Genomic DNA, 24,335 nt, shown 5'->3' on the forward strand with positions numbered 1-24,335 from the left:
ACGAGCATAGAAATTAAGCCAATGCACGTACAGCATAATAACTTATACCAATAAAAAGAACGTTAAATTTCCTACAAAAAAATTGCAACACCTTTAACATACAACCATATTTTCACCGTTGTATGTCTCACATAACATAAAAAAAGAAGTTTCAAAATTAATTCTTTACAACTTCACAGTGGTTTTACAACTATACATACTAATGTGATGTTTTGTCAAATTACGTAAAAAACTTTCCCATTTTATGCCCTTTAAAATGATGTAACCCATAAGGTTATTGCTGTATTAAAAGTTCGAAAAATTAGGTCAAAACAGCGTCAAGGTCAGCGTTTTCGGAATCAAAACATTGAACCAAATGTAATACAGTATCTGTTAATTTCTTTGCTATCTTATAATCAGCTGACATCTGATCAGCTGGGTGTTAAACTTTGTTTACAAAACCAGCTGATTTCAATTGTTGGCTTGTAAACATTTAAATTATTAACTATTTCATGAACATACTTGGAAAATATTATAATTGTTTAGTGCTATGTTGGTGTTCACCAACAAAGTGTCTTGATATGATTTTATTTTCCGGGTTCTGTTCTCAAAAGCAGCTGTAATCTGACGTGAATACAGTCGTCAGTTTCCTAATAGGTGACTTTCAAATGAACGAATATTCATCAGTGTCCATACAAGTTTCCATGGGCACTAAACATCATTCTGTTGGGAACGTGAAACAAGATGTGTAATGTGTATGTGTTTAAGAAGCTGTGTCAGATGTGTTGGGGTGGTTTGAGGACGATCCACAGACAAGAACAATGACAGTTTCTCGTGACTTAGGTATTTCTCAGCTATTGAGAAAGGAAAAATTGCATCCCTACCATTTTACACGAGTACAGATTATTGAACAAAGAGATTGTTACAGAGACTTCAGTTATGTCGCTCTGTTAGTTGACTTGATCATCGTGACTTCCTCAAGTCGATTTTGTGGACAGACGAATCCAAGTTTACTCGGGATTGTATTTACAACATCCATAATGGACATCACTATGCTACAGAAAACCCACATGTGATACACCAGTGTCGAAACCAAACAAGATTTAAGTTGAATAGATTACTCTAAAACCAGTTAGTTGGCCCTTTCATTGATCTTCCATATTCATTAAACTGCTGTCAGTATCTCATCGTCCTTACTGATACTCTACCAAGGCTCATTAAAGACGTCCCGTTGGATGTACGTAAGCGAATAGTTTAGCAAGCATATGGTGCACCTCCCCACTTCAATAATGGGGTGCGAATTTACATTGGAAATACTTTCCCAATGTGGATTGGAAGAGGCGGATCAATTGCTTGGCCACCACAGTCACCAGACTCCAATGGACTACTACGCTTGAGGTTACCTCAAACAGGAAAATTGCCGAACACTAGTTCAAACAGCGGATGAGCTAAGAAATCGGACTTAAACTTCCAACCTTCTTCAAGAGGAGCTAAAATTAAAGGCAACAGTGAAAAATTTTTGGAAAAGACCATATTTATGACCACATGTATTAAAACAAAAATGGTGGACATTTTGAAAACTTACTTTGATTAAAAATCTAGAAACCAGACTTTACAGGATTCATTTTGTTTATTTGTACAAATGTGTTAACCTAGATTTTTATCAAATTTATATTGAATTTTTGTCATATAATTATAAAATAATGAAATAGTTAATAATTTAAATGTTTACAAGCCAACAATTGCAATCAGCTGGTTTTGTAAACAAAGTTTAACACCCAGCTGATCAGATGTCAGCTGATTATAAGATAGCAAAGAAATTAACAGATACTGTATTACATTTGGTTCAATGTTTTGATTCCGAAAACTCTGACCTTGACGCGGTTTTGACCTAATTTTTCGAACTTTTAATACAGCAATGACCTTATGGGTTACATCATTTTAAAGGGCATGAAATGGGAAAGTTTGTTACGTAATTTGACAAAACATCACATTAGTATGTATAGTTGTAAAACCACTTTGAAGTTGTAAAGAATTAATTTTGAAACTTCTTTTTTTATGTTATGTGAGACATATACAACGGTGAAAATATGGTTGTATGTTAAAGGTGTTGCAATGGTTTTGTAGGAAATTTAACGCTCTTTTCATTGGTATAAATCATTATGCTGTAAGTGTATTGGCTTAATTTCTATGCTCGTTTTAGTGAAGCTACTACAGGTAATTTTAAAAATTCACATAATCGGCCATTACAGCATAACGGGTGGGGATGGAAAATTTTTGTTTGTCATTTTTTGTTCCTTTTAGTGAGTAGAATAACTGGTAAAAATTAACGCACTTAGTAGAAACTCACCCTGTATATGGAATGGGCCTTAACACATAGCTTTTTTTATTTACTGCACACCTTAGTTTGGACGAGATTTAACCTTGCTAGGTTATGCTTGCACCGGTTTTGTAGATTTACGTAAACAACAATCCTTATGCGCATAAACAGAATAGTTCATTAAATTGACTGCTATGTTATTAATTTCGATGGTATGTCTTATTTCAGCATTATATTACCAGTGAGTTTGAAGCTTAAGTTTAAGTCTTGTAATGTTATGGTTATGTAAATTTTTTTCAATTTTCTTGAGATTTTTAGTTACTTTTTCTAGAAATTTACCATTACAAAATTTTCCCACTACCTGCTTAGTTCTCTTTCACATGTAATTTTGTAACTGTCATTCCCCATCAAAATTAATTGGATACTTGTACCTTACATCATCGATCATTATTTAGTCTCTGGTGAAAAAACCACAAGTTCATATTCAAGTCTCTTGTCATCTTGCATAAAATTATTTTGGGAAATTGTCGCCGTCAATAAAAAAAATACAACATTTAAAACACACACAAACATGAATACACTGTGTTAACTTAGTCGACCCAGACTATATTAGGATTGACGATGTAAGGTACATATCCATCTATTTTGTAATAAATTAATTCTGGAGGCTTACTTACTGCTTACTGCCTTGGCCACTGGTACCCAAGCTGGTACTTGGCCTCGCCAAAACGTTGTCGCCAGTTCCTCTTCTAGGCTCATCTTTTCCATATCTTTCCGGACTTGATCCCACCACCTGGCCTTTGGTCCTCCTACTGGTCTCCTTCCCTCGGATCTCCCTTTAGTACCTTCTTCAACAAGCTCTCCTCATTTCTCCTCAAGATATGGCCAACCCACCTTATCATTTTTAAGGAGACATTTTAGTGTAAATCCAATCAGGCAAATAGAAATTCGCTTAGTCTGTAGGTTTGCTGTGGCGAGGGTATTTTAAATTAGTCAGAGCTGAAGATAATTTTTTACCAACAGTTCCTTTCCTACATTAAAGAATTTCCACTGCACATGTATTGCTGCACTTATTGATAGATCTTATAAAACCTGGTCTTTAAGTTAAAGCATTTCAAGACTTGATTACTGAGTAGATGATTAAGTTTTCTGGAGCAAGTCACTGTTGTCAAATACAATACAACTGTATTATCGTCTGCAGGACGGGCGTACAACATCTCAGTGCAGACAGTCAGTGAGGACGAGACGTCCACCCCCACCACTGCCCAGTACCGTACCATCCCTTTGCGGCCGTTGTCTCTGGTCTGTGAAAAGAGCTCCATCACAACTCACAGCTTCAAGGTCCACTGGGAACCTCCTAATGGCACCAGGTGTGTGTATAAACATAAACTTAGCATTAGCAATATGTAGTGATGTTATACACTACATATTCCATATCAGTCCCTGATATGGAATATGAGACACTGGCGATCTATCCAGTGTTGATAGATAGGGAATGAAATCTAGGAATATCAAATATCAAATCCTAAAACCAGAGTTACAATTTTTAAGAAAAATCCTTCCTACAAGGAACTATATTTTGAATTTCTCGCAAATAAAAAAATTAAGTAGATAATCCAAAATTATAGTGTCAATATTTTCTCAATTTCATCAATAATTGGATCAAAATTACGGGAAAACTATTAGATTTACAGTAAAAATGTACATTACATTTTTGTAGGAAATTTAATTAAAGACAACTCGCTATTATTTTACTGAATTAGACAACTAGTATGTAAACTAGACGCACTTTAGTAAAACCATGCAATTGATTACTAACATCGACTGGGGGGGAAAGCACCGGGGGAATTTTTAGGGACTTTTGGGAAAATTTATATCTAGTTGGGTACTAACAATTGGTATATAGTTTTGCCTGTCGCTAATTTGTTTCGACACAAAACCTTTATTGACTGGGCTAATAGTTATAGCTCAATTTCCATTCATTAGCAAATTACCGTACGACTCATTTGGTAAAAGTTTGTAGAATATATATATACTCTAAAACCCAAAATTAGGTATCAAGTTAGATAGCTTACCACTAACTTTAAATAATGTGCATGTTTCATGATACAGTTGTTACAATGAACCCTTTGCGGTCGAATGGCGAGTATAGGTCCATCGCCCACCATTTTCCCGACTGCTCAAAAATGGCAACCTATACTCACAACAACAAAAAAAATCTATATTCACAAATCTAAAAAGTTTATCTTTGTGATAGAATATTGAGTAGGTATAGTTTGCTGGGCGCCATTTTCCCGACTGCTCGAATAGCAACCTATACTCGCCGAAAAATGAAAAAAAAAATTCACCTCAAAGAGTTAAACAGGCCCCATCTTGTATTTGGGCTGACTTGGCTATATCCCAGAGCTGCAAGTTATCAAAGGCAACCAATTTTCAAAACTTTTGGAATTTTTAAAAATTATTTTGTTAAAAAACTGTGTATCAAAATAAATTTAGATTTTTTAAATTATTGTCTGATTACTATAAATTTCACCCTGCTTTATGATACAAAATGGAACACAAAATGGCATAATATCAAAATACAAACACAAACACACACACATCCTTCTAAACAAAAAAAATCACAAAATTTTGGTTTATTTATCGACTGTGTTACAAGTTGGATTATGAATGTAGTAAGTGGTACTCTGGTAGAAAGCAATGCATCGTAGCCAGAGGTACAGGTTAATCAGTTCCAATATTCACAAGTAGATCAGTTATTGAATGAATGCGAGGTCACACCCACCTGAATGCCTCTCGTTGCTTCAGTCTAGTTACGTCTTCACCATGGACTTTACCCCTGTTTGTGTGCAAATGTTTACCCTGTGGTTCTGCTTGGACCATGTACCTTTGCAAAACGAGACAGCGTATGTAGTATTCATTTGTTTGGATTGTTTTAAATTTTTCATAGTGTGTTTTGATTAGTGTTGGTCAGTGTAGTTAATGTAAGAAAAATGTTCACTGTAGATAGTTACGTGTGGTTCTTCTGTTTCACTTTTGATCCTACGATATTTGAATCTATGTTACAGTACAATATTTATTACACAATAAGGTGCTGATATAAAATTACAAAAAGTAGATGAAACCTGCAAAGTAAATGAATAAACTTCAGGGATTTTAGCCACTTTGAAGAACATTGCAATAAATTGTAATACTGTTTGCAAAATCAATAGAGCGTTAATAAAACAGTAAAACAAAGCAATCAATTAAAAACTAACAAACAGGTTAACCTTAGTGGCTAACAAATAAATCAATAATAAAAAAATAAAGGTCAGCAACCCATTGGCCATTACAAATATTTCAAGAATGCTTATTTGTTTTTCAACGTTAAAATTCTTTATTTCACTTTCATAATGTTTGACACAAGAATTTGTCGATTTGTTTTGTGAATAGTGTAATAAATCTTCCTGGTTTGCTTGAAACTAATTTTGTCCAAGTTCATTGTTGTCAACTTTATGCAGTAATGGGCCAAAATTTAGTTCCTACATGGCCTCCAAACTCCAATTAACATCTAAAATATGTGATTAGGACTGCAAAATTAGGACCACAAATGAACAGTCAGTTGAATTTTCAAATGAACACTGGATGAACACCATAATGTTGTTGTAGTGAGTTTGACAAGTACCAAGTGGTGATCAACGTACGCAGACAAGGTACGATGGCTTCCATAATGCGCAACAGCGACGAGCCTACATAGTGGGAGTTCAAGGAGAACCTGGAGCCTGGCCGTACTTACCATGTGTTGATCAAAACTGTGTTGTTGCAGTGAGTTTGACAAGTACCAAGTGGTAATCAACGTACGCAGACAAGGTACGATGGCTCCCATCATGCGCAACAGAGACGAGCCTACAGAGTGGGAGTTCAAGGAGAACCTGGAGCCTGGCCGTACTTACCATGTGTTGATCAAAACTGTGTTGTTGCAGTGAGTTTGACAAGTACCAAGTGGTGATCAACGTACGCAGACAAGGTACGATGGCTCCCATCATGCGCAACAGAGACGAGCCTACAGAGTGGGAGTTCAAGGAGAACCTGGAGCCTGGCCGTACTTACCATGTGTTGATCAAAACTGTGTTGTTGCAGTGAGTTTGACAAGTACCAAGTGGTAATCAACGTACGCAGACAAGGTACGATGGCTCCCATCATGCGCAACAGAGACGAGCCTACAGAGTGGGAGTTCAAGGAGAACCTGGAGCCTGGCCGTACTTACCATGTGTTGATCAAAACTGTGTTGTTGCAGTGAGTTTGACAAGTACCAAGTGGTGATCAACGTACGCAGACAAGGTACGATGGCTCCCATCATGCGCAACAGAGACGAGCCTACAGAGTGGGAGTTCAAGGAGAACCTGGAGCCTGGCCGTACTTACCATGTGTTGATCAAAACTGTGTTGTTGCAGTGAGTTTGACAAGTACCAAGTGGTGATCAACGTACGCAGACAAGGTACGATGGCTCCCATCATGCGCAACAGAGACGAGCCTACAGAGTGGGAGTTCAAGGAGAACCTGGAGCCTGGCCGTACTTACCATGTGTTGATCAAAACAGTCAGTGGCAAGGTGACCAGTTGGCCTGCAGCAGTCAATGTTACTGTCAGTAAGTATAGCACAAAAATAAGTTAGTTAGACATTGATATAAATACTACAGGCAATAGGACAAGAGAAAGAAAAATGATACATTCTGATGGAAGTTTTTACTACCGCATATAATTTATTGACTGAGTACACACATAGTGAATTTTTGATTGTGAAAACGTTTCAGACATATTGTCTGTTTACAATAACTTAAGTAGGCTCTATTCCAGAAAAACATCCACAAACTATTCTAATCCTGTGAAAAGATTGGTAGCCTTGGACGTTTTCATAAATTGTTGATTTTTGAACACCTGCCTGTAGTTAGCACTGGTACTTACCTGTGTAATAATAACAACTTTTTTAAATGAATAGGAATGGATTATTATGATGATAATGATAATGATTAATATGATTTATAAAGATATCATACTTTCACCAAGCTGGACTGTAATTTAATTGTAATAAATGTTGCGAGATAATTTAAAACAGCTTTGTTTTTAATCACCGTGTATACTCGGTTCTTGAGTATCCTGCATCGAGACACAAAGTAAACATTTTTTGTATAGTTTATATTACAAAATTACCATTGTTTTTCTTGTTTGCAGAGCCGCTACCAGTTGTGAATCTGAAGGCAGTGGTGAACGACCTGACAGGAGCTGTTGCATTATCTTGGCAACCGGACAATTCCAGTTTCCAGGAAGAATACAAGGTAGGCCTTCAAGATCAGTGATTTTGTAAGTGCTTAATATTGCAGAGAACGCATTGAGAGAAAGTGAAGATCACAGGGTTTGACAGAAACTTATGAACAATGATGAAACCCTACTAAAGAATATTTTTAGGGATGGACTGAGTCTCTGACACATGCTTTTTGCACTTCCCCTTTGTGTTTCATAGCCAATCAAACTTTGAACTTTGTCTGAGGCAGGTGTCTCTGACACCATTTAATGAAAACTACTTGCATTAAGTAAAGGAAATTTTATTTATACCTCCCCTGATTGTATCTTTGACTATTGTTAGAAGTAGTCATCTCGATCCCATGTTAAAGTTGGACTAATTTAAATTGAGAATTAACACGGTTCAATCAAGCCGTTGCTACAGTACCCTGATTTTAATTTTGAATCTTTGTCGATTACACCTACATTTACTATCCCGTCCATGGTATCTTTTATGTGATTAATTTCCGCAGGTGGGTTACTCGGAAGTGGAGATCCTCAATGGAGACAGCAACTCCGTGATCACAACCAACACACAGTACACACTGGACACTCTACTGCCTGGCCGTAACTACTCCATCACCGTGCAAGCCGTCAGCAACAACATGGACAGCAACGAGACCGTCGTATACCAGGCCACACGTCAGTTTATCATCTTTCTTATTTGAATATTATTTTTTATTTGTGTTTCAAAAGTCATAATGACTGTTTGATTTATTTGTAAGGGAATCAACTATGGTAGTTATTAAATGATGACACCATGATTATTGATGCTATCGATTATTCTTTGCCCGATTTGTTTATACAATATACATCCATTGAGATGTTTTACTGGTTACAAAGGGAACAGTTAAATTGTAAAAGGGTTTCAGTCAGATCTACTCAAAGAAACTCAGATTGGGCTACATTTGAAATCGTAACTGAAGGTATTTAGTATTTGTTGTATAAATTAATTTAGGAGCAAAGTCTGTTTGTAGACAGCAAATAGAAGTTTTTATATGATTAGACATTATATAGTACACACTAACAAGTGAAATATAAAATTGAATAGCTCCGCCGAACAATGTTGCAATGACCACAGTAAATTTTTTCAGAAAAAATAATAAGTTCTAGCCGCAACTGGCTGTGTCGGCCAGTTTCCCACTAATTCAGTCGCTTATAAGTGCTGCTAACCCATGTATTTTTAAAAACGAAATATCCCATGCAGTAGAGAATGTCATTTGCGTCATTGTTCATTAGAAATCTCAATTTAACAATATTTATTGTTTGCAACACTGATCGGCAGAAATATTCAATTAAAGGAGAAATTTTACATTTCTTTTTTTAGTTTGTATTACAGATATAAGTGAATTAACAAGGTATTGCCAAGATGTTTGTTAGCTTATCATATTTTATTTCTCAGGACCTTCGTCACCTATAATTGAGGATCTGCGGCCAGTGGAGTTTGGTCTGAACATATCTTGGAAGTCGGACGTCAACTCTAGGCAAGAGAAGTTTGAAGTTGTCATACAGAGGAATGATACAGGTAACAAAATATCCTAGTTGTTGTTCACTTATGTTTTTAGTTCATTCCATCACATTCCTAATATCTTTGAAACATCTTAAAGAAACCAGGTACTGTGATGTAATCGAGTCTATTTTATGATTTCCTACAAAATGTATGCATTTACTCAATAGTGATACATTATTTGATTGTTTTAGGCTTGCTGATTCTGGGAGGAAAGCATCCTATTAGCTACTATAAGGACTACGAAGGTGCACACTTGGGCTATCTGTTTGTAAATAATATTGAAGAGGAGTTGAACTTTACAAGAGGTGGGCTTGATAAATGTTTAGTAGACTAGTTCTAGAACTAGTCTAGAACTAGTCTAGCTCAATAAAGTTTAATTATAGAAAAATTACAGATTCCTGTGTCTTGAAATTTTGAGAAATTTGTTGAAAATTATATTTTTTAACTTTTACCAAGCAGAATTGATTCAGGAATATTTTTAGCACAAAATTTGTCCCAGCAGTGATCACAAGCAACGATGGTGATGTCCCTACTATCACAGGTGATATCTATGATTTGAAATTATTGCGGGAAACGATGAGTATGTAACAATAACGGATTGGACTGATGATGGCATTGTAATGAATACCCGTAAAAAAATTAATTGCCAAAGCTAATACTGTTTTTCTACTGGTGGCTATAATATTTTTTGAAACTGCTATTATGATTGCTCTAAATCAAGTTGATTTTTATATAACAATGCAATAGAGAGTGCAAATTGATTTTTTTTCATTATTACAATTTGCAAGATTTTTATCCAAGATTTTCAAAACAAATTAAAGTTTCCCATGAAAAATCTTGTTCTGCCCCAAACCAAAACAACTTCTTAAACCTTTGAGGCTAGCATGAAGTAGAATATTGAAAATTAAAGCCTTCTGGTGAATAAATTTAAACCTGCATACCTGAAGCTGATGTAACTTTCAGAGGTGTGCACGAATATTTGATCTCTTTGAAAATTCTTCAACAAACCTCGTTGCTAGCCCTAGATTCTTCTTTATTTGGTTGATGATCTTATTGATTGTTGTAAGTTTAGTGACGTGATGTGATTTATTCTAAACGTTCTCTGTAATGTTTCTACAGGCAGTGGAGTTATTCAGAGGGTGACTACAGAGTACAAGCTGAACCAAGATGGACTGTTCCCAGGCTCAGGATATCAACTGCAGGTGTTTGCTATCAGCCACAACTTGCTCAGTGAGCCTCACGACTACTTCCAGGCTGTCTGTAAGTTTTGTATTTTTCTTTATCATTTTTATTTTGCCCAACAACTATTTTTTACACTTTTCAGAACATATCTTCTTGACATCATGTTAGAGTTCCATCACTTAAATTTTTTATATGAATTTTATACTTTCAGATCCACTGCCACGACATTATGTTAGAGCCCCATCACTTAAATCTAGGGATGGTCAAGTCTCGAAATTTCGGGAAATTTTCGGGAAATTTTAAATCTCGTTACACGAGACGAGATTTCTTTTTGGCCGAGATTTTTATCGAGACGAGAATAAAAAAAAAAAAAAAATTAAAAACGCCTGCAGAAAGTCAATGCAATACCCGCAATACAGGAGCGTGTTGTAGTTTCCTTTGCGAAGGCGTTCTTATTAAATTAATTCTTTAAATGTAAATATTACTTTAATTTTTTTAATAATATTACTTTAATAACATTTGAGAAGTTTTGTTAAGTGTAAGCAGTGTGAGGAATGTTTTATTACTATAAAAAGTCAAAACAAGTAACTATTTTATAAAAACTAATATTGCTTTTATTTTATGATTTATTTTATTTTAGGATAAGTTGAACTCTATCCTAACTGATATCACTATGTTTCCTAATCGTAGGCATTTTTAATAAGTTAAGCGTGATTAATAAATAAAATGTTATTCTGATGTTTTTTAATAAAAGATTGTAAATATTCTTGCCTATTATCATTATTTTCGTATTTAAACAGTCATCTAACAATGTTACAAAATCAGGTAAAAATTTTGAACGTGCATTTCCCGTTGTGTATGAGAAGGGAAATCCCGTCTCGATCTCGTCTCAAAATTTTATGAGAAATAAAAAATCTCGTCTCGTCTCGTCTCGAACTAAAAATCCAATCTCGTCCATCCCTACTTAAATCCTTTATATGAATTTTATACTTTCAGATCCACTGCCACCAAAGAATCTGACAATTGAAAAGAAGACCAGCAACTCTGTTATTGTGAAGTGGAAAGGTCCAGTGGGCTCGGTCTTCTCTAATTTTGTAATAAAGTAAGTGTATTAAATATTATCTTATGTAGTCTAAAGCTTTGTTTTGACAATGTTTTGTAAAAAAGATACTAATTTAAAGCAATTGTTTAAGAAAATTTAGTGAATAATCATGCAGACTTTTTATGGTTCAGTAATGAAGCAGTGTAGAAATTAAATGCTGCGGAAACCCTTTTTATAAGGCTTATGCAGCTAGCTATTGTAAAATTAATTAATATAGGCCTATACCTTGTACCAAGTTGAAAAATAAAAAAATAAACAAACTTCGATATTACATTAGCAAAAATGTCTTTGTAAAACAAATTCACCACAGTGGCTGAAGTTTTACATAGCAAAGACTTCCAGAGTAAGAACTTCATCAATTTATATACTTCTAATTTAACAAATTTGCCCAAGACAGACAAACGTTGTGTAGTATTAGTATAACATATTTAAATTACTTTTTTAGCGAATTTCCCTATAGGGAAGTATTTAGCGAATTTCCCTATAGGGAAGTAGCTATTACCGTAGGTGGCACGGTAAGACCTAGACCCGGGACCGATTTAGTTTTTCATTTTGATGTCCCCAGAGGCCAAAAACACTATTCGTTCAAATTTTTATATATGTATATATATATATATATATATATATAGACTTATATATATATATATATATATACGTCCGTGAACGCGATAACTTGAGTAATTTTTGTCCGATTTTGATGAAATTTGGTTTAAAGGTGTAAAGCGGGATAAACTTGAATGAGTTCGCGAACCAGCACGATCGGACCATGGGAACGGGGCTTTACGGGGGGTTTTATGGGGTAAAAATTGGTTTTTCTCACTTTTGACCCTCAAAACACAAAATGTCCCAATTTCTCTTTAGACCTTTTTAAAGAGCTTAAAAAAACAAATAATTTAGTATATAAAAGTATTTTTGTTCGATTATTAGTAACGGAGAAAATTTAAAAAAATTGTAAATTTAAAATTCCCATGTTATTCTTATGGAGAATATTGTCAAATGTTGTGGTTTGCTTGTTTATGAATATATTTTGATCAAACTTGGCAAATTTATTTATTTTTGTACTAAGCTATCAATATTTTACTCAAAAACACACTTTATTAGTTTCCTTGTAGCAGCAAACCTAGGTACTCATTAAACCTAATGTTATTAAAATATATTTAACTGAAAATCAATTCAGACAAATGGAAATTCGCTTAGGCGGCAGGTTTGCTGCGGCGGGGGTATTTATTCATTTCACATGTAACGATTTGCAGACACACGACCACAGGACTGGAGTGGAAGAAAGAATTGGTGAATGCGACGGACAATGAGGTGGACCTGTACGACATGACGGCAGGAGAGAGATACACCATACAAGTGAACACCGTCAGTTACGGGGTGGAGAGTAAACATCCCCTACAGGCCAACCATACTGTCCGTGAGTATACACCATACAGTTGTGTTCACCATATTTTACTTACTTTCTTACTGCCGTTGCTGTTGGTACCCAAGGAGGTACTTTGCCTCGCCAACACAATGCCTCCAGATTCCACGATTCATTACTTCCCTCTCTCTTCTTCCCATTCTTCTCAGGTCTCTTCTTACTTGATCCCTCCACCGGCCTTCCAGGAGGTCATCTACCCTCAGGGTTGTTGTTTAGGGCGTTTTTCACTAAGGAGCCCTCTTCCTTTCTAAACACATGGCCTGCCTACCTCAATCGTCTACTTCTCACCTCAGCCACAATATCTGAGTCCCTGTACAACTCTGTCAACTCCCTGTTGTGCTTTACTCTCCATTCTTCATTTTCAAAGGTTGGTCCAAAGATTTTCTTAGAATCTTGTTTTCAAACAAACTATAAGTCGTCTTCTGTTCTCTTGCTTAGCACCCAATTCTATGAGCCATATAGTAAGACTGGTCTTATTATAGTTTTGTATACACGGATTTTAGTTTTATGTGAAAGTGGGCTAGAGAACTACACAAATTGTGGCATGCCGATAAACTTTTATCAAGTAATAATTTTAAAGCTGTTTAGGTATATTTTGTTAACAAATTTAAAATGTATATGGCACATGTAAATAACATATGCTTGTTTATTGAATTGGTCTTTACTGGCCAGTTCAAATAACACCATCATTCAACGCTTACTTGCTAAAGGACCTTTCTGTAATCGGTATCTTTGTTTGCAGATCCCAAACCCGTGTCGGACATTGCACCTCTCGTGGGCTCGTCTAACCTGACCATGGAGTTCCCTCGACCTGAGGGCCGCATCGAGCGCTACGAAATCAGCTGGTCCGAGGTCACTGACGCTGGCGAAGTGAGTACAGCTGGAATCAGCAGATGTATAATCTTTTATTCTGACAGTTAAAATTGTTGAAACTATCTATCTGTGTTTCATGGATTTTTAGATCTATATATATTATAATTTCTTAGTGATTTTTTGTCAATTTTTTGGTTAAGCTGACACTCTTTGTGACATGTTCAGGTACTTCCGCCTAGACACAAAAACATGTCTGGTCTACAGTACAAGGATGATGAGAGAGTCAGGGCTGTGGTGGAGGAGCTGATGCCAGGAGTCATGTACAACTTTGAGATTCACACTGTGTCGTACGACCTGCATAGTGATATCACGTCTCTCTCTGTCCGCACATGTAAGTTGCAACCCCAACCATCCTAATCAATTGAGACCTTATCACATTCAAATAGTCAAAAGTTTTTGAGATGGGATTTTTACCAAAATTTGGAGTTTGTATGGAAAATAGGCCAAGTCAATTTGTAGTGCTATTGCAATCGCAGAACATGTCTGCGTCGGTTTGCGATTGAAAAGTTCATGCTTTTATGTGTCCCTGCCATTGGGTTAGGATACTAATGATTTTACGTAACTGCGGGAGATGATGGCGATGTCTACAAGACCGCAGAAGATGTTTTAAGATCTTGCTGCAATCAAGGAAAACAATGAGGTTGTAGGATTTTTTTAATTAGTTAAAAGATAAAGATGTAATTAGATAATGTTACATTTGTAGCATAGATCTACTTAACAGTAAGCCTTTCGTTGTCCTCCATGTAATTTATTCTAATTTTCATGCAAACTATGGATGGTGGTCATTAAGGCTGAGAATTTTAGAGCTTTTACTGTATGCAAGAATACGTAAAGTAGGCTGATATTTTCAACTCCCTAAATGTTAATCACATCAGACTGAACATTTTGATCACTTGACCAATTTGGAAAAGATAGCAACAAACACTTGGGTTAGTGTTTAAGCTGAGTATTATACATTTTGAGTTTACAATGGAGTGAAATGTCTTGTGTACCTTTGTTATATCAGTCAGCCTAGTTAGTATCAGCTTCAGTGCTGTTAGACAATTTATACTAATTGTGGTGATTGTCCAGTGCCGCTGATCCTGTCGGAGGTTCTGGTGGTGAACAACCAACAAGCCACAGACTCCGTGACTCTACGATACACTCCCACGCCTCAGTCATCCTCTCACTTCGACCTCTACCGCTTCTCTCTGTCCGACCCCAGCATCCCTGTCAAGGAGAAGCCAGCCAACGACTCAGAACCCAAGGTAAGCCATCTGGGGCTAACACAGTACCTAGTTGATATATGTCATGAACGTTTGGGATATAATACAAGTCCTGTGAAGAAAACTGGACTTCCCCCACACTGGAGTGTGTTCTGTGTTATCAACTCAGACGTTTTGTTGATCAAACTGCTATTTATTCTGTTGCAGTATTTGACTTACACTTAACATAGATCCTTTCACGAAGGAGATATTTCTTGACATATCTAATTTGCTTTTAGTTATTCTATTTGAAATGGTTTGATCACGTTTGCTAGTAAAAAAATCCTTTTGAACGATGTTGAGCTCTAAGCAATTTTTCAAGTAAAAATTTGGTATAAGTGTTTGATAAGAATATGTGCTTTGATGCCTATATTGACACAATTGTGTGGAATATTTCTCCTTTGCCTGCTTCCTAAATCTGCAAAAACTGATGTGCTAATTAGTTTTATTAGAGAATTATTTTTCCTTACCTGATGTACACAATGTCGATGTGAGGGAGTGAATGTGGGAAAATTTATTTATTTCCTGACTACAGAAGAAGACTGTCAAGGTAGTTTATGGCTTGAATAAAAGAGTATTGCAGGCATTACTTTGTTGTTAAAATGTCAACATTTCCATATATATTCATTCTGAAAACTTAGTTTCTCATTAATAAAACTTACATCACTATCAATTTCTTACACAGGTAAGTCAGTGGTTGAAGTTAAGATATTGTAAGCTGGTTGATTGTTGATAGCAATATCTGTCCAATCTTCCCAAGTTGCCACCACAGCAACCTTGTTCTGATCCCAACGTCCATTCTCGTATCCTCGACGTAACTCGACATGTAATTGTTTTCTCAGGTGATATTCAACAACCTGGTGCCTGGAAGGCTGTACAACATCACGATGTGGACAGTGTCAAACGATGTTGCCAGTCAGCCGTTGCAGCGGCAGGACAGACTGTACCCGGAGCCTATCTTAGCTATCAACGCCACCGAGACAACAGACACAACCATCACTCTCACCTGGGACACTCCACGAGGAGAGTACAACGCCTTTGAGGTTAGTCACGCAAACTCACATAGAGGGGTTCACATAGTTTCAAAACTCAGTATTCAGGGAGTCCATGCAATAGGAATTGTGTGGATCGTACAGAAAGCTTTTGACAGTGTGAATCATACAGGAATTTTGTCAAAAATGTGGAAAAATTTAATTCATGTCATAAAATTTTGGGTTGTTGAAATAAAGATTAAGTGACACCATCAACAAAACACAGTAGTGTGCAATTATTTTGTAATACAAATATTGTATAATTCATTAACTTTGGCTTAAATTATTTAAGATATTTTTAAGCCCCCTCGCTTAAAAAACCCCCTGAAGCTTATTATTTTTCACTTACAAAAGCTTATCAGCAAAAAATATCTGCCGGGAATTCTTCAGTATTGGCAGGAAAATCTGTGAACTATACGGGAATTTCAGATTAAAATTTGTGGACACCCTGGTATTTCTTAGGTTTCAAACAAACAAAATAACATCTAACTACCCCAATTGCCTATATGTACATTTTTTTGTAATCTGGAGTTTTTGTGAATCTGGTGCAATTGATTAAGTTGGCTTATTAACTTTTCTGAGCCCTAAATAAACTTGTGATCAATTTATCCATAGTAAATTTCCAATATTTAACTCTTTTCCAACAACTTGTGCGTGTTTGAGCAGGTCCAGTACCTGAACACAGAAGGTCGACTCCTGCAGAACCTGACTGTACAGAACGTGATCACCATCTCTGACTTGAAGCCTCATCGGAACTATACGTTCACCGTGGTGGTCAGATCTGGCACTGAGTCATCCATACTGCGCAGCTCTCTGCCCGTGTCTGCGATATTCACCACCGAGGAGTCCTTCCCTGGCAAGGTAAAGTCTCGGAGATGCCAGCTTCTGACACGTATTCAATATATAGGAGCAGGTACTACATTTTTGGTCTCTCGGTTAAAGCAATGTTGAATCCCCCCTCACTTTACATTACTCACATTCCAGTGGCTGCTTGGTCAACACCACATGGCCTGGCGAGATCAGCTTCCCACATTCCAACAGTGTTTAACCATGATTTGTAAACATGATTCTGAATAAACAACACAACATGAAGTATAACCATGACATACAATAACAATAAACACTAGCTCAGAAATTGTTTTTAGAACAGTATTACTTTAGGTTTGCACATGACTATGATATTGGCAATACTTAAACATTGTGTGTGTATTGTGCTGTTTATTATTATTATTATTTTTTAGGAAATAATGAACTAGGACAAAAAGGGTACTATTTAAATTTCATAGATGCATTTCAATTTTATTTCAGGTGGAGAAATTCCAGCCAATTGACATCCAGCCGGGTGATATCCTGTTTGAATGGTCACTACCTAACACGGAACAGAACGGTGTGATTCGCAAGTTCACCATTACTTATGGATTGGAGGTTAGTAATATTACCATTAACTCAGATACTTTGTAAGAAAATGAGGCTTATATTTGTACAGGATTCATCCAAAAACGAACCTTATAAGTTGTATTTTGTTCTCACTTACTTTTTACTCAATCACTAGCACATACTTGAGATATTTTATCCTCTAATAGTCCTCAAAATGTTTGTAAAAACACATTTCACTGAGCCATAGTGGTAATAGATTTAAGTAATCTAGTAAAAATGTCTATTATAAATTTCACTAACGTCATCAACAACCTCAGTTTTCCCCCAATGACTATTGTTTCAAAGCTAGTTTCAAAGAAAACTATAACTATTGACAAAGTTAAAGGTTACCCAACTTACTTACTTATTCTGTATGGATTTTCTATCCAGGAGGGCAATTAGTAAATAAAATCAACTATTTTTAAATCCAAAATTTTTTAGATGATAAACATATTTTTTTTTTTTGTAACCAACCTTAAATATTATTTTTATTTTTATATCCCTTGAGTTGGCTATCTACGATAACACTATCAATCTGGTGATTTTATGCAATCTTTTTGGAACTTAATTAGTTAGGCTCAAATTTTGTTAAAATGAATATACAACAACATATTAAAATGTGACCGTTTCAGGGTTCAACACATACACAACACAAAGACTTCAAACCATGGGAGTTCAGAGGATCTATCAAGGGATTGATTCCCGGAAAAACTTATATTTTCCGCATCCAAGCAGAGACCAGAGTCGGATACGGCCCTGAAGCTATCTGGAAAGAGAAGATGCCAATACTGGGTATGAGCTTATGTTTTTTTTTTTCAAATTTTACAAACCTATTTTTTTATATAAAAATCAGTTAAGATTTTTAAAAGTGATGATTGTTATGTATGGTGTTTTGATTGTATTCTTAACATTTTTATGAAATGTCATAGCGGTAGAACATCAATAGCAATAACTTTCTAAGAGATGACAATTGATATGTGTTGTCAAAGTATGTATTTTTTTTAAAGTTTTGCTATCAAAGGATCTTATCAAAGGAAGCTGTATAGTAGCATATACAAGGTTTAAAATGTTATTAAACACATTTTAAGTAATAGATTCAAATATGTCCATACATTTTAATTCCACTGGCAACATCTAATTAAAGCACCTTTTTTAGCTCCTCCTAAACCGAGCAGTCAAGTTGTACCGACTGAAGTTTGCCGTTCCTCCACGACCATTCAGATACGTTTCCGCAAAAACTACTTTTCCGATGTTAACGGTGGTGTAAGTATTAGTTTTTGCAATTTGTCAGTTTTAAAACCTCACACGGATCTCAGGATGACTTTTTATTTGTTGTATACCAATATTGGTGTTTGTTTTAAATACAACATAGAAAGTATGGAAATATAGTTATTTTTGTAAGACAAGTTTATCCCAAGACCCTAACTAGGTCAAAATGTTAGTGTTGTGTTATTCAACCTTTTATGTGTATCTATAAGCTACTGGACTTGTAAGATGCAATATTTTAATTTTATTAGTTTTCTCAGCCACTTAAAATGTAGTTTATTTTCATTCTTTAAATGTAGGTAATGGTTATCAATTATCATCAACAAAGACATAGTCATCTGGTGTCTATAAAAAGCAGTAAAACAACTATGCAAAGCAAGCACTAGTTTTATATTCTGACCTGACCCTAATGTGTTCTATTGTTTGCAGGTGATCGCGTACACTGTTGTTGTTGCTGAGGATGACACCAAGAACGCCTCAGGCCTAGAGATGCCCAGCTGGAGAGATGTTCAGGCGTACAGTGTTTGGCCTCCTTACCAGGTAATGGTCCAGCTGATAACTGACCATGACCAATAGATTAGACATACTGATAGATATGTTATACATGTTTATCCAATAATGCATCGAGCCATTCAACTCAAAAAGCAATAGGCCAAGTTAAAGAAAAGTCTACATAATAATGGAAACGTTTGTATAGATCAGACGAAGACAATATTTTAAAGGTATGTTTAATGTCTGTTAAGGCTTCATTGTGTTGATGTATTATTAAATTTCTTGCTATTTGGTGAATGAAATTTAAGTTTGTGGGAGCTTTCTTTTTATTTCCTCCCAAGATGTGGAATTTTATTGGGAAATTATTTGTTGTAATCGTATATGAGTTGGTGTGATGAAGAAAGTGAAAACACAAATCAAATCATTAATTATGTATTTATATATGAAAATAATTTTTAAAACATATCCTAAACTATATTTGTAACCAAATTAATTGAAAATTACTTGTAAAAGTAATATAAATAATTCGTCATAATAAACAACAAAAACAAAAAACATGAATTATACCTTCCCTAATCGTGTGTCAGTATATATATTTTTAGAAATAGAGTAACTGACTTTTAAATTACCTATTAAAAATCCTGCTATGAAAAAAACTAATATTTTATTTAATGAAAATCTGATTAGTTTGTCTACAACGTCTGCAGCTCAGATTGTAGACTTCAAATAGAATTGCAATTGAAAATATATTTCTCTCAGGTCATGGAACCATACAACCCGTTCAAGAACTCTTCAGTGGAGGACTTGACGATCGGAGAAGAGAATTGCGAAGGCATCCCAGCCGGCTACTGCAACGGCCCACTCAAACCTGGGACTACATACAGAGTCAAGATCAGAGCCTTCACTACACCGGACAAGTTCACGGATACCTACTACTCCTTCCCGATAACTACAGGTAGGCTAGTTGTATGACTTTTTACATTCTCCCCTTATATGTAGTATATGGAGAAAGTATTGTTTTTTTTTTCAAATTTTAGAGTTTGAGTTTTGGGTGGAAATATCTGTTTTGGGTCCTCCTGTACCCATAAGAGTATTTTCTAAAGTGATGTGTGTCTGTGCGTTGGTGTTTTAGTTTGTGTGTGTCTATTACAGAGCTACAGACTTGGTCCACAGTTTCTCCAGGCGTTTTTAAAATCTTTTTGAAACTTTGATATTTAATAGTGATTTTTTCATTACTTACTGCCATGGCCATTTGTACCCCAGTCTGTACTCGGCCTAAGCAGCACAGAGCCTCCATCTGTCTCTGTCCTCAGCATCTTCTTGAATTTCCAATCGTCTCATGGAACATTTTACTTGTGATTTTCCCAAAAACAAAAAAACTTAAAATAACAGAAAAATTAGATTTTTACTTAAACTTGAATAATATTTAGTATAATATAGTCCTTTAGCCTCTAAACAAATAGTATAACCACCAATGATGTGAAAACTACGGTTCAAAAGCTGTAAGTCAGTCTGAAGATGGCAACATAGATTGTCAAGTCATATTACCATCATTGTAACATTTTGTAAGTTTTAAAGTGATGTAAGACAGAACTTATGTTTTTATTTTGTAAATAGTTTCTATTAGAACAGAACCTTACAACCGTCAACATCTGTATTGAGGGTTCCCCTCACTGATAGTAAAAAATACAGTTGACAGTGTAATCTAGGTAACTTTCGCCCATCTAAATTAGGTTTGATAATTTTCAACGTTCATTGGATAGTAAGGAGAAAGATTTCTTGTCTAACCCTGACTCATGTTCAGACACGGACAACACGGCGTTGTTGGTCGGACTGAGTATCCCGTCGTTGTTGCTGTTTGTGCTGTTTATGACTGTCGTGCTGCTGAGACGGCGCAAGAACATAGCGCGCCGAGCCACCGAGAACAGAGCGAGCGACAACATGTCTCTTCCTGACAGTATTATGGAGACAAGGTAAAACATACCATGCTTACATGTTAAATTAATTTACCCCTATGAAAAAAAAAAATGTTAACCACCTTACCCAAATGTTTACTTGCATAAAGCCGTAATTTTAAATACCTAAATGGTAGATTTCACAATCTCACCCGTACTATTAAAATTGTACCCTACATCCTTGTTTTGGGACAAACTAGGTATATTTTAGTTAATAGACTTTTTCTATGCTAAGCATTTTGACCACTATGTTTGTTGAGAGATAAGGAAACATCTCCCATTTTCAAGTGACTAACTATTAATCTACATTCACCTAACTACTCTGTCTAACCTAAACTACCAAAAGGTTTTTTTTCACTCATTGATTACATATTGTATATTTATTACATTACATATAACCTAAAAAAACAATATACAAAAACACAATGGAATGAAACTAAAACTAAATACAACAGAACTATCTGATACTCTTTTCTTGTGTAGATGTATATCCATACTTTTATAATTAATTATTTATCCTGAAGCAACAAACTGCTCTTCCCTTCAAAAACTAACCCGAAAAGCTTATTTTGTTAATGAATCAAATATTATTTTTTAATCAACAAATTCACTCCACCTTTGACTAGTTATATTCTTGACTGTTGCTAATACATGTATAATGTCAATGGCAAATAAAGATTTCTATTCTATTCTATAGTCAATATCTTAACGTACTCTGTTCGACAGTAGGCCGGTGAAGCTGGAAAATTTTGCCGACCATTATCGAATGATGTCTGCGGATTCGGACTTCCGGTTCTCAGAAGAGTTTGAGGAGTTGAAGCATGTCGGAAGAGATCAACCCTGTACTGCTGCGGACTTACCTTGTAACCGACCAAAGAACCGGTTCACCAACATTCTGCCCTACGACCACTCGAGATTCAAACTGCAACCAGTTGACGATGAGGAGGGATCCGACTACATTAATGCAAACTACGTTCCGGTAAGTGCTTTGTGTGGAAACATTTGGAAATGCAGTAGGTAGGTTGTTCATTAGTAAAATAAAACAGCTTATGACTTTCCACATTCAATTGGTACTTCAACTGTCATCTTTTCCTTTTGGTGAGATAACTAAGTAGGCCTAAATGAAACAAATATGATTTTTAATTTAACACCGTATTCATTCTTGATACACAGGAAAATCACCACATAATGTGTTGTTTTAATAACAATTCTGCTTTCTATTGAATTGAATGAAAACCCAAATGAAGTTTTATTGTATGTCAACAAATACTTACAAGTGTACTGGCAATTAACTAGGAATCAACCCACTGACCAATTATATAAACTTCTATCCATACACCAGTCTTTTGTTGAATAGAAATTTGTGTTTCAGAGGTTTGTGACTTATATAGTCAGTTATATAACACTTGTATTTAACAAGACGCTCTTTAGCAGGCTTCCTTTTCAATTTTATTGTTTTCAAATTCTATCCGTATTTTTCAGTGTCTATGCAAGCTGCATATTTATTGTATGAAATTGTTTCAAACCTTTTTGTGGATATGCAGGGAATCAAACCCCTCCATATTTTAGTGGGACGCTAACCACTAGACTAGCAGCACACTCCATTTCAGTTGAACAACCAACATTTTTGAAGCCAAAGGTCTATTTTTAAGTAGAAAACCAGATTTAATCTTTGATAATTTAGTTTGTAATCAGTTTTAATGTGATATTGCAGGGCTTCAACTCCCCCAGGGAGTTTATAGTAACTCAGGGACCGTTGCACTCGACGCGAGACGACTTCTGGCGCATGTGCTGGGAGAGCAACTCACGAGCCATTATAATGCTGACTCGCTGCATCGAGAAGGTATGTGGAAGGTGGCAATGATACAAAGAACTAGAATAATTGATAATATTTTTTCAATAGTAAAATAAAAAAATAAAAACTTTCTCATGCTATGAAAATTATTTCAATATTTGAACTTTAGAAAAGTTTTAATTACCTAATATCATGTCTTCTTCTATGTTGTAATAAGAAAAAATTATGAGCTATTTTGAGCAGGATTATTACTGAATACCTTTTTTACTGCAGGGCCGAGAGAAGTGTGACCACTATTGGCCGTATGACACGATGCGGACGTTCTACGGGGACATTTCTGTAACAATACTCAACGACAGCCACTACCCCGACTGGAGCATCACGGAAATGGTTATGTGCAGGGTGAGTAGACATCCTAACTCTTGTAGGTTTAATATAATAAATAGGTTATATACCTTATAAATCCGACAAACAGCTCATTTTAATTGAAGGTCGTTTACATGTTTCGGCTTGTATCGGCCATTTTCAAAACATCGCAGCTGGATGGTAAAATCCTTGTCATTGTTTTCTACTAAAAGTACATACACAAACACATACACACGGACGGGACGAAAACATTACGAAAAACAAATAATACTTTAAATAGGCCTATTAAATACACGGGCAGGACGCACGCACACCGTTGTCAAGGTCAGGATGCAGACTGGACTAGTTGTGTTGGTGTTGTCTTATCAGCTGATGTGGACTGCTGACCAATGGGCGTCGAACTCTGGCTTTGTTTTAATATGCTATTGAAAATGTGATGGGATTTGAATTTAAGTTTTTCGTTCAGAATTACGCTCTCAAAATTGTTGTTCTCATTAACCTGTGCCTTATAAATTTTGAATTCTTCGAGAGTGTTAAGTCTGCTTCCCTTTTGGCAAACATGTAGGATTTCAAGGCCTTTACTAATATCGTTCATATCATGGTTTTTATCGACCAAATGTTGAGCAAACGATGATTTTTGTTTTGTATTACAAGGATCTGGTCTATGCTCCTTGTATCTAGTCTATGCTCCTTCAATTAAAATGAGCTGTTTTGTCGGATTTATAAGGTATGTAACCTATTTATTATATTGAATACAACAGCTCAGGAGCTAGAATGGAAATGAATTTTAATTCTTGTAGGTTTGTTGAATGAAAACTCTAGCAAAGTGTTGTGAATTGCTTTCCATGATGTATTTACTTTTGGACTTGGGGTACAGTTTCTTAACTGGGCTATGCTAATATTGATTGAAACTATCGAATTGAAAATAATAATCGATATTTTTAAATATTTTTATTATAAATTAAAACTATCATAACCTAACCTAACCAACCAAACTTGCTGATGGTGAAAAAATACCTTTTTAACCTGTGAACGTAATGACCGATATTTGCCATCTTTAGTT

At 35.5% G+C, this 24,335-nt stretch overlaps 1 protein-coding gene across 1 annotated transcript in view; it reads left to right on the plus strand.

The window, feature by feature from the left end:
• Positions 1–24,335, plus strand: part of LOC128988373 (tyrosine-protein phosphatase 10D) — a 77,549-nt gene that overhangs the window by 37,147 nt on the left and 16,067 nt on the right. Inside the window, exons 6-28 of the mRNA XM_054409615.1 lie at positions 3,501–3,669; positions 6,733–6,926; positions 7,510–7,613; positions 8,091–8,259; positions 9,020–9,142; positions 9,319–9,432; positions 10,247–10,387; positions 11,306–11,411; positions 12,665–12,828; positions 13,577–13,704; positions 13,873–14,038; positions 14,779–14,954; positions 15,794–15,994; positions 16,649–16,843; positions 17,291–17,407; positions 18,031–18,190; positions 18,555–18,661; positions 19,094–19,204; positions 19,916–20,111; positions 20,961–21,129; positions 21,838–22,090; positions 22,826–22,954; positions 23,180–23,308. Of these exons, the coding sequence (XP_054265590.1) occupies positions 3,501–3,669; positions 6,733–6,926; positions 7,510–7,613; positions 8,091–8,259; positions 9,020–9,142; positions 9,319–9,432; positions 10,247–10,387; positions 11,306–11,411; positions 12,665–12,828; positions 13,577–13,704; positions 13,873–14,038; positions 14,779–14,954; positions 15,794–15,994; positions 16,649–16,843; positions 17,291–17,407; positions 18,031–18,190; positions 18,555–18,661; positions 19,094–19,204; positions 19,916–20,111; positions 20,961–21,129; positions 21,838–22,090; positions 22,826–22,954; positions 23,180–23,308 (3,521 nt within the window). The remainder of the gene's footprint in view (positions 1–3,500; positions 3,670–6,732; positions 6,927–7,509; positions 7,614–8,090; positions 8,260–9,019; positions 9,143–9,318; positions 9,433–10,246; positions 10,388–11,305; positions 11,412–12,664; positions 12,829–13,576; positions 13,705–13,872; positions 14,039–14,778; positions 14,955–15,793; positions 15,995–16,648; positions 16,844–17,290; positions 17,408–18,030; positions 18,191–18,554; positions 18,662–19,093; positions 19,205–19,915; positions 20,112–20,960; positions 21,130–21,837; positions 22,091–22,825; positions 22,955–23,179; positions 23,309–24,335) is intronic.

Source organism: Macrosteles quadrilineatus, unplaced genomic scaffold, assembly GCF_028750875.1.
Source record: "Macrosteles quadrilineatus isolate MER2022 unplaced genomic scaffold, UCM_ALF_1.0 Scaffold_3__2_contigs__length_128488019, whole genome shotgun sequence".
In the NCBI taxonomy this organism is placed as follows: Eukaryota; Metazoa; Arthropoda; class Insecta; order Hemiptera; family Cicadellidae; genus Macrosteles; species Macrosteles quadrilineatus.